At 40.8% G+C, this 14,431-nt stretch overlaps 1 protein-coding gene across 1 annotated transcript in view; it reads left to right on the top strand.

Moving 5' to 3' along the window:
- Nucleotides 1-14,431, top strand: part of galnt9 (polypeptide N-acetylgalactosaminyltransferase 9) — a 92,000-nt gene that overhangs the window by 3,974 nt on the left and 73,595 nt on the right. The window contains exon 2 of the mRNA XM_085787883.1: nt 6,411-6,591. Within this exon, the coding sequence (XP_085644009.1) occupies nt 6,411-6,591 (181 nt within the window). The remainder of the gene's footprint in view (nt 1-6,410; nt 6,592-14,431) is intronic.

The raw sequence follows: 14,431 nt of genomic DNA on the forward strand, positions 1-14,431 counted from the left end.
TTAACCAGCTTATGAAGCAGTGTTTTGACCTTAAGTACTGCATGAGAGCCAGCAAATACCTCGTCGCCTATACTTACCTGCCGGAGCCCTGTGAGTCTGGCTGGCCTTCATCAGTAGTAAACACAAATAGGAGTAGGAAGAGATAGAAATTCATATTTTTAACATAAGTTTGATAAGATTTTGTAGGTCAGTACTGTTGTTATTTTCATTTTGAACCAAACTGTAGATATGTGTCATAATGTATTAATATTCAATTAGTGCAAAACAAACACGATTAAAGAATGAATTCACTGCTTGGTAAATCCTCATGCCTCCATTGCTGTGTCTCTCAGACTTTCTCTTCATGCTCAGATCACTACAGTATCAGTATTGACGGAGCAGGTCCTTGACAGGTAGACAAGAGCAGGACCATTATTTTTATATATAATGTTCGATTTTGCTAGTATAGATGACAACCATCGGCAGTGGATTTTATCAGCAAGTTCCCCAGAGATGCTTCTTTAAAAAAAAGAAGATGAGCAATTGAATGTGCTGCTGTTCACTTTCCTCGTCCGGCCACTGCTGGATGTGTCATTGTTCAAGATGGGCTGTTGTCCCAGAGCTCACGAGCACGCCGAGGCTCTTGTCATCAACCATGCATGTCACTCCCGGCCTTCTCCCAGTGTGTAGGTGCTGATGGGATGGCAGCCTCACGGGCCCAGCTGCAGCACCAGATATGCTTCTTATCTGTAATGCCCAATTATGGCAAAGAAACCACTGCTGTTTATATGCTAAGCCTGGTAGGGCAAAGACTTGAAGAGAAATGAGAAATGTCACACTCTCTCTTCCACACTGACACATACTTGATGCTTTGACTGTATCTTGGTGATACACATCGCAGCGCCTGCATATTGTTGTTGTTGTGTGGAGTGCGATGGCGGCAGCGGCAGGGACACCACATCACAGCATGGTGAACCCTGATTAAATAAAAATATATTCCAATAATAATATGGAGATTAGGCTCTGGTTGACAAAACAGATAGAAATCAATTCTGCTCAGCCTTTTGCGAATGAAGATAATGAATTCAGAGGCTCACCTGATGATCAGCACTGAGCTGCAGACAAAAAATTACAATTTGAGCATTTGTTTTATTTATACTCTTGGCCTCAAGTCATGCAGGGATTACAATATTGTCATTTAATGATAACATTCAATCAGGGATTGCAAATAGGCTGGGCAGTTACTGATGTAAACTGATTATACTGTAGTTATATAGTATTTTGAAACTCTCACAACAAGAACCAAGCTTGTACATACACAGACACAAATATTCAGATATGAACATGTCTTTTTTTGACCAGTCACCAGTGATATAACTCACTCAGAAACCAGACGAAAAAGAGTTTGTGGTAACTGAGACTCTGATATGAAAAGTAACCCAGGTGATGGTTTGTGGTGGTTTCAGTATACTGTACATAGGGACTACAAGCAATTAATGCTGCATGACCTTTCCCAAAATAAATACAAACAACAAATACAAGCAGATACATTTGTTATTTACTTGTACTTGTGATCAACTTTTAAAGTCTGCTACATCACACCGGTAATTAAGATTATCAGACTGAAGATACTTTCTGTTCATGTGAATTCATAAAGCTGCAACACTTAAGTTAAGTGTGCTACAAACAGGAAGTGTGGGCCACACTGAGACTATCAACAGAGTCTTACAGGTTCGTTTCAACCTTGTGTCTCTTAAACCCATGAACAAACGTGGCTTTTATATGAAGAACAAACAGATAAAGTAATAGGATGAATGCCCTGCCTTTGCACTTTGTCTACTTTGAGCCTACTGTATATATCTCTATATTTGGTGCTCTTGCATTCTCAAGTGAGCTCTTGTATGACTTAAATTTTTCAAAAAGACAACAATCCATTGTTTAGAGATAATTTAGGGGTCTAGTGCTACCAATTTCCAAATCAAGGTTGTTATCCCGCTGACATGCCTGCTGCTGTTATGACTGGCAGTGCAGAATTACTGCAGCTCTTCTCCCACTTCTCAATATTTCATGGATTTGTTTTTGTCTTTGAACGCTTTAAACCTCTCTAGAACGAGTTATTTTCCTCTTTTCGAAGAGATCTCTGTATCCCCCAACCCTCCCCTCACCATCAATATTTAGTACTCTGCAGCTGCATCACTTTGGACACGCATAAATCCACTCTTGCTCTTAAATCATTCATTAAAAAGGAGGTCATCTTTGAATTTGAGACTCTATCCTATAAAGGCCAAATCAGGCACATTCTGTGGGCTTGTGTATAATTTAGAGCTGTTACGGGTTTAATGTGTCATGTCAGAGGGATTTGGACAAATAGATTGTGAGGTGCGAGCACGGAGACAGATGTATACTCGGACACAATGAGATTTAAATTGGCACCTTACGTTGCAAGGATGCACATCCAGCTGAGGCTTTGGATGGGAATGAAGGCTGAGTGGAGGAAGCAGATGTTGGGTTGTAATTGCTCTGTAGTGAGATGATGATGAAAGTGTTGCTGTGCTGTTTGGAGTGTTAACCCACATTGGGAAAAGGGAACGGAAGGAAACACGACAGATATGATATTTGTTTTAGTTTTTAATCCAACATTCATTGTGTCTTTGCGATTGTTTTGGTTGTAGAACCACAGAAAGCATTGAAGGCCGTTAGTGGCTGCCATCTATCTTTGACCAGAACATAACAGCCCACCTGCTGGATGCTTTTATACAAAGTGCCTCACATGATCATGTGTACATACATTTTTAACCTATGCATTCAACATATGAATAGAGCCCTTTATCCCTATAGAGTTTGTTCAGTGCTCCACTTGGATCAACATGGTCCAATTCTTCCCTTAAAGTGAAATTTTAAAAGCCTCTATTTTTGTTTTGGTTTTTTTGCATCTTTCTTGGATAAAAAAAAAATCAGGGAGCATTTGGGTCTTGCTATTGATCAATTTATGCATATTCAAGTTTTGTTTGTATGACTTTCAGCTTTCTTCCAAACAGATTTCACAAGAAGTGAAGATGAAATGGAGAAAACATGAATGATGAATCCAACCCAAACAGAGCAATTTATATATTACCAGTCAGGCATTATCAAAACAGGTTTTTACCAGCAGCCACATAAAACCAGATCTTTACAGTTAACAGCTATAAACAGCGTCAGTTTGCTGCATCACTGTTTTGATTTTGGAAAAACAAACTCCTCATCATGACATTGCTTTTCTAGATTCTTTGAACCTATGCCGACAGACGGCTTTTTTTTCCTGAGAATATCCATTTCTGCTCATCCCATAATGGAATTTCTCTCAATCAGACAGAGGAAGTGCGAGGCGGTGGGAAATGGGAAAATAACACAGTGACCAGAAAACAAAGCTGGCAGGCATTGTTGTGCTTCCAACACTCACGGAGAGGCAGAGAGGCCCTCCAGACCCCAGTCTCCGGCTCTGGAGGGTATCTGTGTTATTGTGTGACACGGGCCGCCGTGCCAGATGGCTGGTCCATGACGTGAACCCCACCCATACTTGTCAAAATGCCACCGCACTGGCTGGTGCAGGGCATGCTAAATCCCTCTCGTGGGAGAAGCCAGTTTGAAACCATTCAGCTCCAATTACAAATCTTCAGTAGCACCCGAGGATTTGAGGCCATCCAAATATGGTGATTACGCCGCAGTTCCTGGAGGGGTGAAGCTGAGAGCTGAGCTCTTCATTGGTATGCGCTGTTTACTTACTGTCTGTGTGTCCATCTGTTGATATGGTGAACAGACGCAGCTCCATTTTTCAGTGGAGGCCACACTGAAAGCTTGGCTCGAATAACAATCATCTGACATTATCCTGCAGTTTCATGGAAGTTTATATAGTCAAAGTAGACTCAAGGCTGACAGAGACTTATGTAAAGAAAGCTGACAACTTCAAACTTTGAGAGACTGCACCAGAGCCATTAGGCTGCTGGTGGTCAGAAGCAGAGGGGTCATGGATTTCCTCTGTTTGCTGAGGACAGGGTCTTTCATTTTTTTATGCCCCAGTTACTGAACACTTTGTCAAAATAGTCTTGCCAAAAAACCTCCTTTTATGTTCCCATGGATGATGAAGGTTTCTTTTACCATCTACAGAGGACGGAAGTTATGTGGATCATTATAATTAGTAGGAATTGACCATTATTCCTCACTTATTTTTAGCCAACAGTTGCCCTCTTTGTACTCTGTATCACCACAGCACAGCTACATCTTCATAAAGACTTCACATAATACAAGGCTTTTTCAGCCCCATCCACCTGTTCTGAGTAGAAAATATTATGACGCTGATGGCTCTCAGCCACAGAGCTGCTGCCTGTGTCCCATTGTTTATCCATTAACAGTGGTTATATAATAATGATTTAATTTAGAGCTTTGTAAACAAAACACACAATTAATGTTTAGTATCACCTCAAAAATGACTAATCCCACTTTTAATGTTTGATAAGGGCTATTTAAAATTATTCTTTCATCAAACCCTATTAAAGCTTGAAATCAGGTTGATATGAGAAATGTGGGAAACAAGAGTCAAAGTCAAACATAAGGTTCACCCCTCCTCCCTACCACAATCATTTTTACAGTCCTGTAGAGTTCTGAATTAGTTAACGTTTTTTTTTTTTCTCGGGCTATTTCATTTTTGACTTCGCACCCATTTTTCTCCTTCCCCTTTTTGAAAGTGTCTCTGCCACAGTACCAAACTGACAGTCTGTTAAATCAAAGTCATGAGTCATTTTAATGAGAGCAGAGGGGTATTTGAAGTCGGACACATTAGAAATCCTGTGCTGAATTCAGTTATGTTAGACCAAAGAAGCCTAACATGACGGGGCTGACCAGGGACCAGCTCTCATTAAGCGCTACGCACATAGACACACATTCATGGCTGCACCTCATGCATCCTTTGTGGGATGAAACAACCTGCATGGAGCAGGCACAGTGAGAACACCCTCCTCATGGTCATGGTGATGCTACACTGCTTCTATAATTAGACTTTCACAGCCATTAGGGGCTCAGTGTAACATCTGGTGGCTTTTTTGTTGGACTAAAGGTTTCTGTAAACATTACTGAAACTTAAGTTTACTAAACCAATTAACCTAAACAACACAGCATTGGTGCTTTGTAAGTATTTTTGCAAGATGTGATTAAGTTGACATGTTTCAAACTAAATCTACATGTGCATCATTCTGTCTAATGCAGAATACAGTATTTACATATAAACTCACTTAAAGTGGTTCACAAATACTTTATTACAGGTAAACATTTTTTTTTATTTCCCCCTTCAAATAATTGTTTTTATTTGATTTTCTTATGCAGCATCCCAAATGTCCTAAGCACTGACTGCATTTGAGAGCACTATATGATGTTGACCAAACACACTAATGGCAATTGCAGCAGTTTCCATGCATTACATGAGATGCACCTTTTAAATTACACTGTAGGCTTAAACTGCATTATATTGTATTGTATTGTATTGTATTTTGTGCCTTAAATATTTTAAATTGAGAAATAAAATAGTAAAAAGAATTTACAGTAAACCACTTTATGACTAGCTAAAATTATCTTGTTGCAAATTATTGATACTACAGTTATGAATACGCTGTTAATTGTCAGCTAAGTAGCATAACATAGAGATTGACTTGTTTGATCATTGAAGACAAATGCATTTGAAGCTTGATAAGTAGATGCAAAGTCAAGCAGAATGTTTTTATCCTCTCCAGCTGAAAGAAAAATGCTCACAATAGATCAAGATCATTTTTTGACAAAGAAAGACTCAGTGTCTGAGCGTCTCCATAATCTGCCTAAAACGATTGCAATCTACCCTTTAACACATTCATCTGAATCAGTGTCTTCACAGTATTTTGCATTATTAAAATGACAATTCAAGACTTATTTTTGTCGTCCTCAAAGTGTAAATATCACGAGCAAAACAAATCAGGAAATCAGATATAATCAAGATCATAATCCCTCTCTCCGTGGATTTGAGAGCGTTTTTCCTCCAGGCCTGATTTACCTGCAGACTGTTGCAGGCCCGCTCCTCTTCTGGATGTGAGCACTATCTCCCTGGTCTCTGCTGTTGGCCCCGTTACACCCAGTCTCCTTGCTTCTGCTCTGTCTGCTTATCTGTGTGACGTCGGTGTCCATGTGGGTGTTTTGCAGCTTTTTCATTGACAGACAGTGTAATGATGCCCTATGGATGAGCCCCGCTGGGTGTCTGAGCTGCCATACACCAGTCTCCTCACACTGCTGCAGAATGTCAATCAGCCGGCCCCCTCTGCATGGCCCCCTCCTCTCACCTGTCTCTCCCTGCTTCATGTGCGATGTGTCTGCCTCTAGACGTGGCCATGTGCACGTGTATGATTGTCTTTTCTGTTCTGTCATTGTCTCGGCAGGTTTGGCGAAGCCCATGGGGCTGGTGGAGGGGCCCGGAGGCCTCGGGCAGGGGGGAGCTGCCGCCACGCTCGGAGAGGACAGTCGCGATGCAGAGGGGAAGTACGAGGAGTACGGCTACAACGCTCAGCTCAGTGACCGCATCTCACTGGACAGGAGCATCCCTGACTACAGGCCTAAAAAGTATGTCTACATCTTGTTTCTTCCTATTTTTTGTCATATACTGTACATTTCTATTTCCACTCTCAGCTCTACATTTCTTTTTCCTTCTGGCAGGGTTTTTGTTTCTTTTAACAAATATAAGAGAGCCAGTTTAATCCCTGTAGCAGTTGATTGGTTCCATTTTCATGAAAGCACACAATGTACAGCAGGACATTCTGCCAAGAAACTTGCGTTTTCATCTCCTTTTTGTCTTTTTCTTCTTCTTTCTGTTGGTATTTGTTGAATCTCCAGAACCTGTTCTGTAAGAGAACTAACGGCATAGTTGCAGTATTCGGTGATTCAGAAATGATCAAATGTTACTACAACCGCCCACAAACTCAGATCAGGTCGGATGTGCATTGCCCAGTCATGCTTTTGTAGATACTTTTGCTAATTAATGACGTCTGCACAGATTGATTCCCACAACGCACCAACTCCTCTTGGCCTTAATTCCCTTAAGGAGAAATATTTCTTTCTAAATGCAGCAGTGGTGTGGTTGTAATCCTAAAAGATCTATCCGGATGCACTAAGTGAGACTTGTTCTGCTGATGTCAGGGACAGGTTGGTTGATGGACCTCTTAAGACTGATGAAACATGGGAACTAAGTGTGCTTTCCTCTTTCATTTATTTCTGATTTAAAGTGCAGGATATTTTCAACATTTCCGATGCAAAACATTGAATCCAGTTGCTGCGGTGGGAAGGTGATGGGATGTATGGAACGTCACATGGATCAAAAACAGCCTCACACCGGTTTCCATATTGGACAACATGAAAATGCAAATGTCACTCTGTCAATCTAATGTCTGCCAGCGGGGGACATTCCCAAACATCTACTTCTTTATGACACTCAGCGGAACATGGCATGTAGTAAACTTGCTGCAACCCCAAATGACATGAATCAGAGAGCAGTGCAGATACATTTATATGGTGCCAAAACACAACTTTAATTAGTACATTTCTGTCTTTCATTTTACATTTGTGGCTGTAACGCTGCTAACATCAGACTTATCACTGCCTGATGACTGTGGATGGATTGTATGTGACCACACTGGTGTTCAGTAGAGCAGCTTTTGTTCCCATGAATATCTGATGAAATGTGCATACAGTTTATTATTGTATAGTTCCTCTAATAGAGCTTCATTCTGCAGAAATCATAATGTTCTCATTTAACTCGTCTTCCTGATATATAACTTAACACTCTGTATTGTGCGGCTTGATAAGCAACATAAATTAGCAGCTTAAAATCAATTGAAAGGAAGAAATACCTCTTAATTCAAATGGAGTTGAAAGAAGAAAGAAGCGTGGCAGGTTTATGAAGCAGCTCTACACTGTTTTCCTCCTTACTATTTGCTATTTTTCAGCTGTGTTATGGGTTTCACTACTGTCAGCGTTCTTAAAGCACAACTAGACAATCTGCTAAGGCCACCAAAAAGGAACATACCATCTATTTCGCTGTCTGTTCTGTCACATGACTTTGGCCTCGCAGGTTGCGATGGTCTCTGGAGAGTCTCCCTCTTCACTTCACTTCCTTGATACTTTCTTGATACTTTTCATCTTCTTCATCTGTCTTATTGCCTAACTCCACTTAATCCTTCCTCCTCTCATCTGTCAACGGCCAAGAGAGGTTTCTGAGGGCTTTACTGGGGATAACAATTCATTTCATCCAATCTGCTTTGTTCCGAGCTCTTTTTCACGCCCAGAAAAATTAGACAAGAGTGGAACGGGGAGGAGGAGGGCAGCTAAAAGGGAGCATGCTAATTAATAAAATCAGCTGAGAGTGCCTCTGGAATGGAAGGGTTTCAGGAAACCCTTTTTTTCTTTTAATCAACCTTTTCAACAGAAAATCTGATGCAAGACAAAAAGAAACTGAGAATTGGGGTTTTGCTGAAGAGTTTTTTTTTCTGGTCTCAAATGCCCTGCGAGATTATGTGTCACTTACTTATAAATAAAAATGTTTGTGCTCATTTAAAAACAGCCCACATCTCCAAATGCAAACAAAATATGTCAGTCAAAGTTATGTATGAACCTCTGGCAGATCCTAGTACTGTCGGTACACATGAAGACCTGGTTAACTTGTTTTGAAGCTCAGTGGAAGTAAAGACGATACAAAGTGCATAGTTGCTTTTGAGTTTGAAGAACAGATGAACATCCAAACACTGTCCTTAGCAACTGGAAAACAGAGAATATATATGTTTACAGCAAGCAACAAACTGTAACTGCCAGTGCTGCGGTGGCACCAGTCAGGACTTTTAGTGGTTTGCACAAACTCTGCTGTTTTGGCCCATTGGGCGGCTGTGAAAGCTGTCTGTCAGGTTTTAGTATTTGACTAAACCACCAGACCAAGACCACTTGAGGAGGTGGATCTGCTTCCAAGTGCAGTGCTTTGGTTGTGTGCAATCAAAACAGACAAATGTAGGCTATGATTTTGTGATAATGTGAATGTAGCATGAATTCCAAAGCTAAGTATTTGTTAAATTTGTCTGCTGGTGTGTGTAACAAAAACACTTGGTAACTATGGTAACATATTTGGGAGCCTGTCTGGAGTTCAGAGTAAAACAGGACTTCACATTTGGAGTGATTGTACTAAAGTACACTCGTTCATGTTTTTGCCTCAGTCGGTGAAATTGTTCTCCTTTCTCCATCTTTCTTCTCTGTGTGTGATAACCTGTGGCACAGACACCATTTCTTTTGCAAACTGTTTAACACTGAAGTCCTCATCCATTTACTGGTTTATTGTTCTCCTGTGCCCATTTAGTGAGATTTATATTTAAAAAAAACATGTTTATGTGCTGTTTTATAATTCTCACGAAAGAAAAATATTCATATTTGTGGATTTGTGCAAACACAGTTATGAATCTACACACTTTGATGCCTCTGCTCCTGGGTAAATGTAGCAAAAGTCACACTACAGAACTTAATTATAACAAGCTTTGTTTTCTTCTTCAATCAGGACTAAATTAACTCAACTTACTAATTAATTTGATTTGTTCTCAAGTGAAACTTTGTGGGATTAAAGAATTGTTTCTTAAGAGCACAATTATCTAGACCTGTCATATGATTCATGTGAAGACGTAGGATTATTTCTACAGAGAAGAAAAGCACTTCCTTGACTTTGACAGAACTTTAATGCTTTGGTCTGAACTGGACTGAATCAGCTGTATCTCACGAAGCGCTCTCCACATGAACAGGTGCATTCATCCAACTGAAACAAATCATTTATAAATGTCCAGTTAAGAGAGTATTATGGACACTCATACCTCACAGAAAAAGGTTTGGGATGTGAAATGCTCCTTGGAGGTCTACCTGCTGCAGCCAGCTACAGTTCCCAGCCTCATACAATATGAAAGACACTCATATATCTCTAATTCTGATTCTGTAATTATGTCCTGTGGGCAAAAGGTGAGAGCAGCGCTGAAATTAGGTTAAATGCAGAGACCAGGCACTTTCTGTCCAATGGGCTTTTAATTGTATGGGAATCATTGGGCAGAGAGGACTTTGATAACTGTGGAGAAGCACGCTGACTGAGTGATCCGCACATTCAAGTCTCTCTCTTTTCAAACCTGACTTGTCTTCAGCAAAACCAACTCAATCTAATTACAGCCACTATTGGCTCCCACACAAAAACCTGTAATCCCCATTCAGCATGTCCTGGTCCACATTTCTCTCCTCTGCCCTTCACTTCTGCAAGTGATATCCTTAACTGAGATACCAAGGGACTTTAGCAGGCCTTATGATACAGTAACTCTGAGCCTCCCATCACTGTCCTTGGGAGTTCATTAAGCTGTGAAGAGAAAAACAAAAAAAAGGCAGACGAGCTGGTAAAATCATAATGTACATGAAACAAAAAGGTTTTGAACGTAACTTGTGTCCCTCATGAAGGAAAGAAAAATGCAATTCGAGCCGTTAAAGCTGCTTTTCACCCCCTGGTTCCCGTCCTGCAGAGCTTTCTTATTCAGTTATTTCTAATCTCACCTCCATCTCTATTGTCACTTTGCAGAGGATTTGATTTATATTTTGTCAAAATAGTTGTTAAACCCAAAACTATATTGAATGCTCTGCTTCCCCAAGGACCCGTCGTCGTTGTGTTTGTCTGCCTGTGGGAGGGTGATAACCAGAAAGGAGGCTGAAGAAACAGGCTTACCTCATCCCTAAAGCGTCTGATACTGCAGAATGGGATCGTAAGGTCTCTATGGTGCAGGAGCTCCTGCTGCAAATTGTTGCTCTTTCCAGTGCCAGAGTTTATCTCCTGGATTGAGGGGGTGGGGGTGTTGGAGAAATGACAAGGCAAACGATTATCTTTGAGAGAGGAGTGCTTGCGGATTGGAAAGTTGCTTTGGTCTTGCCTACGCTGGGCAGGTTATGGGAGGTTAATGTGAAATTTCACAGCGAATAGGAGCGGCCAGCGGGAAAAAGAAAAAAAAGTCAGAGGGAGCGGTTGGGACTACGGACCGCTGGAGGAGGCGAAAGAGGGAGGTGTGGTAGAAATACATCTTAATCTGGCACTCTGTTTCTGTCAAAGCTTGTTCCGGGTCAAATTATGAGCGCTGGCCAGTGAGCTCAGTCCCATTACAAACAGATGAGTCGATCGCTCATCCTGTTACAGCTTTACAAGGCTTCCCCGCTACTGCAGACAGGTACAAATTTAAGGTTGAGCGATGCCCTAAATTGGATCCAGTAACTAGGGCAATGGAACTACAATTTCACTTTACGATTTCGACACTGAAATCCAGCCTCACGCCGCATCTCGGCAAGGAGCGCTGCCCTCGCTCTCTTTGACATTTCCAAGATATTACTCACGTGATATTCATTAAAGCCAACATCTAGTGCATTGTATAAGTGAACAAGAGTGAAATTTACATTTCTTTGTTTTGCGGAGTTGCCATGTCATGGCGGTGTCTCTGCAAAAGAGCGCAGCCGTGCAAAAAATCCCCCCTCAAACTCACTGCCAGATTTGTCATTGTATTTATAGACCTGGCAAGGCTGATTGAGAGAGGCAATAGAGAAAGCTGTGAGAGGGAACAAAGGAGTTGCTGAGGGAGAGCATAAATGCACCAGGAATGACTGAAGTGATACGGAAGGGTTATCAATCAAAGCACTTGTGCATTTACTTTTAAGAATAGAGAGCAAGAGCAGGGCTTAAAGTATAGACAGATGTGCGCTGCGTGCTCTATCATAAACACTCTCTGTAGTTCAGTTTTCTTTTCCCTACCTCTGCTGTCAAATGCATGTTGGCTGTGGTAATGGAAATGATTGATAACTGTGCATGAAATTAAGCTTTTCTAGTCCAGAGCAGCGAGCACTAGCCTATATGGCCAGTACTATAGGCAGCAAAATGTCATTCCTATGCATGGATAGTAGCCAGTATATTGTTTCAGGAGAGATGTGCCAATACCATTTTTCATTACTGACACTGGGTGTTGGCTGATATCTGATACTAATACATTAAAAAGAAGTTTTAACACCCGTACCAGCTGTATACTACTAACCCTGTACTGCAACTGCATGCATGTGATTTGATCAGTATCATTATTTGGCATGGCTCAGGTTAAACCCTTTATAAAAGCTGAATGTAGTGGAGAATTTAGCTTGTAAAGAGACAGATAGTCCCCTAAAGACAGAGCTAGAAGGAGATTATATAGCGGATGTATGCTCATCAGGTGACAGCACAGCGCCATGTCTGATTCCAAGAGGGGGAGTAAGTTCAGACAGTCCGACTGAATGCTAATTTTGCTCTGTACGTGATGTGTAAACACATTGCCAGCTAATTAAAAATCTTAGTTGGCAAAACATCAAAAAAGGAGTAGAGGCTGTTGTCTAAAAGCTTTCTGGGTGGTGACTGTACTACACATTTGGATATGGATAGTTTTGTCAGTATTGAGCTAATGATTGTGATGATGGAATTTGATGTCATCAAAACTATAAAACAGGAAAAATAAATAGGATATTAAATTTTGATTAAATTTGAATATTATTGTCGAAAAACCAATGTATTTCACTAATACAATAAACTGAGCTGTAATGGCTATTTTTGTTATTGAAAAAGAAGTTGTTGCGAGTTTATGGTTTAGAAACTAGTATTTGCTGGAGCACATCAGAGTTATGCACCATCCCTTTTTTTCTTCAAGTTGCAAAATAAAATATCATAAATTAGCATAATCTGGTTAAAAGTCATAAACATTTTTCGGACTTGAAGATCCAATCAATAGTAAATGTTCCACCATAAAAGATGCTGCGAGCTGCCAGTGCCCTTTAGCTGCACAGTGAATGAAACTGTTAAGTAGTAAACACAGACAGGAAGAAAAACATCCAAACATTCGTCACTCGGTCCTCTGACACTTTCTCTGGTTGTGATGCACATACACACAAACATTTTCAAGCCAACAGCTTGTGCTGTTTGAAATTCAAGCTAGCTTTGTCCATTACCTTAGCTTGACCTCTGTCTGCACTCTTCCTTTTCCTCAGAATGGATGTTTCCAGTGTCGTTTCAATGAAATCATTCAAAACATAGACTTCTTGTATTCACTCGCCTCTGTTGCTGAATGTCACGCTAATTAATGACAGGCCACGTATTGAGGGCCAGTCACACGCAGGCTGCACGCGGGCTACATTTAACAGCACAGCACAGTGCTGCTCTCATCCACAGACGAGGCGTAACAACCACAGCTGATTGGTTAAGGTGTTCACTGACTAGATGCATTTATTCCAACTGACCAATGACGTAGGCTGATGAAAATTATGATGTAATAAGTTGAGGTACAATACGTCTTTGCTTAATTCTTAGTACAGTCATATTTTTAGAATTATATTGGAAACAAATAAAGGCCTGTTCTTTAATTCATACAACATAATCGCAATCTGTAATCTAGGTCACACACATGTCAGCCTTCCCCCATAGTTCTTGTATTTATTTGCATCATTTTAGGTCTAAAAACTTTGTCTTTTGATTCTCTGTATACTATATGCCGATCCACCTGTGCATTCACCCTATTTTGCATATAAAGTTCAGGCATTTAATTGACAGTTTAAAGTTGATTGCAACAATATGCACTGATGGGAAAAATATGTTTACTGTATATTCTGAGACAATTAATTAAAAGCAATCAGCTTAAATTGCAAGAGAGTTATTTACAGTGACAGTTGATGTGACAGATGCTCGAGATAAATGTGAAAGTAGAAATTAAAGGTAAAAACTCAAAGAGCGGAGCAGAAATCCCTTGTACTCACATTGTTATCATATTTATTATATAATTTCACAAGTAAATAAGATGCCATCTGTTGTGTCGTCCTACATAATTGCTAGTCCCTCTCTTGCCAGTTCTCATTGTTGAAAGGTGAGAACCTGCTAACACATGCCCACCACACGCACACACACAAACACACACACACACACACACACACACACACACGCACACACAAACACACACACAGACACACACACACAGACCAGTAGCTGTGGAGTATGTGAACGGTTCCACTGGGTGGAGAGAGAAGAGGATGTAACTTTAACGCCACGCTGGGATCCATCTGCTGTGTGGCCGTCCTCCTGCAGCCTGACCCCGTGGTACCCCGTGGTACCCCGTGGATGCTGCTGACTCAAGCTGATACCCCAGTCCGCCGGGGTATCAGAGCACTGAGCACCAGCAGAGTTCAGATGGCTCACAGCGAGGGTGGAGACAGCAGTTAACGCGTTGTCTTCGAACAAAACATGTTCAAGGGAGCGTTGCCTCGCCACAATTGTTACATTTATATGATCACTATCAATTTTTATATCTAAAAATACCATGATTAAGAAAATAAGCGGTTACAGAACCATTGTTACCTT

This window comes from Trachurus japonicus, chromosome 9 (assembly GCF_045865225.1).
Source record: "Trachurus japonicus isolate A0001 chromosome 9, Traja_1.0".
Classification (NCBI taxonomy): Eukaryota; Metazoa; Chordata; class Actinopteri; order Carangiformes; family Carangidae; genus Trachurus; species Trachurus japonicus.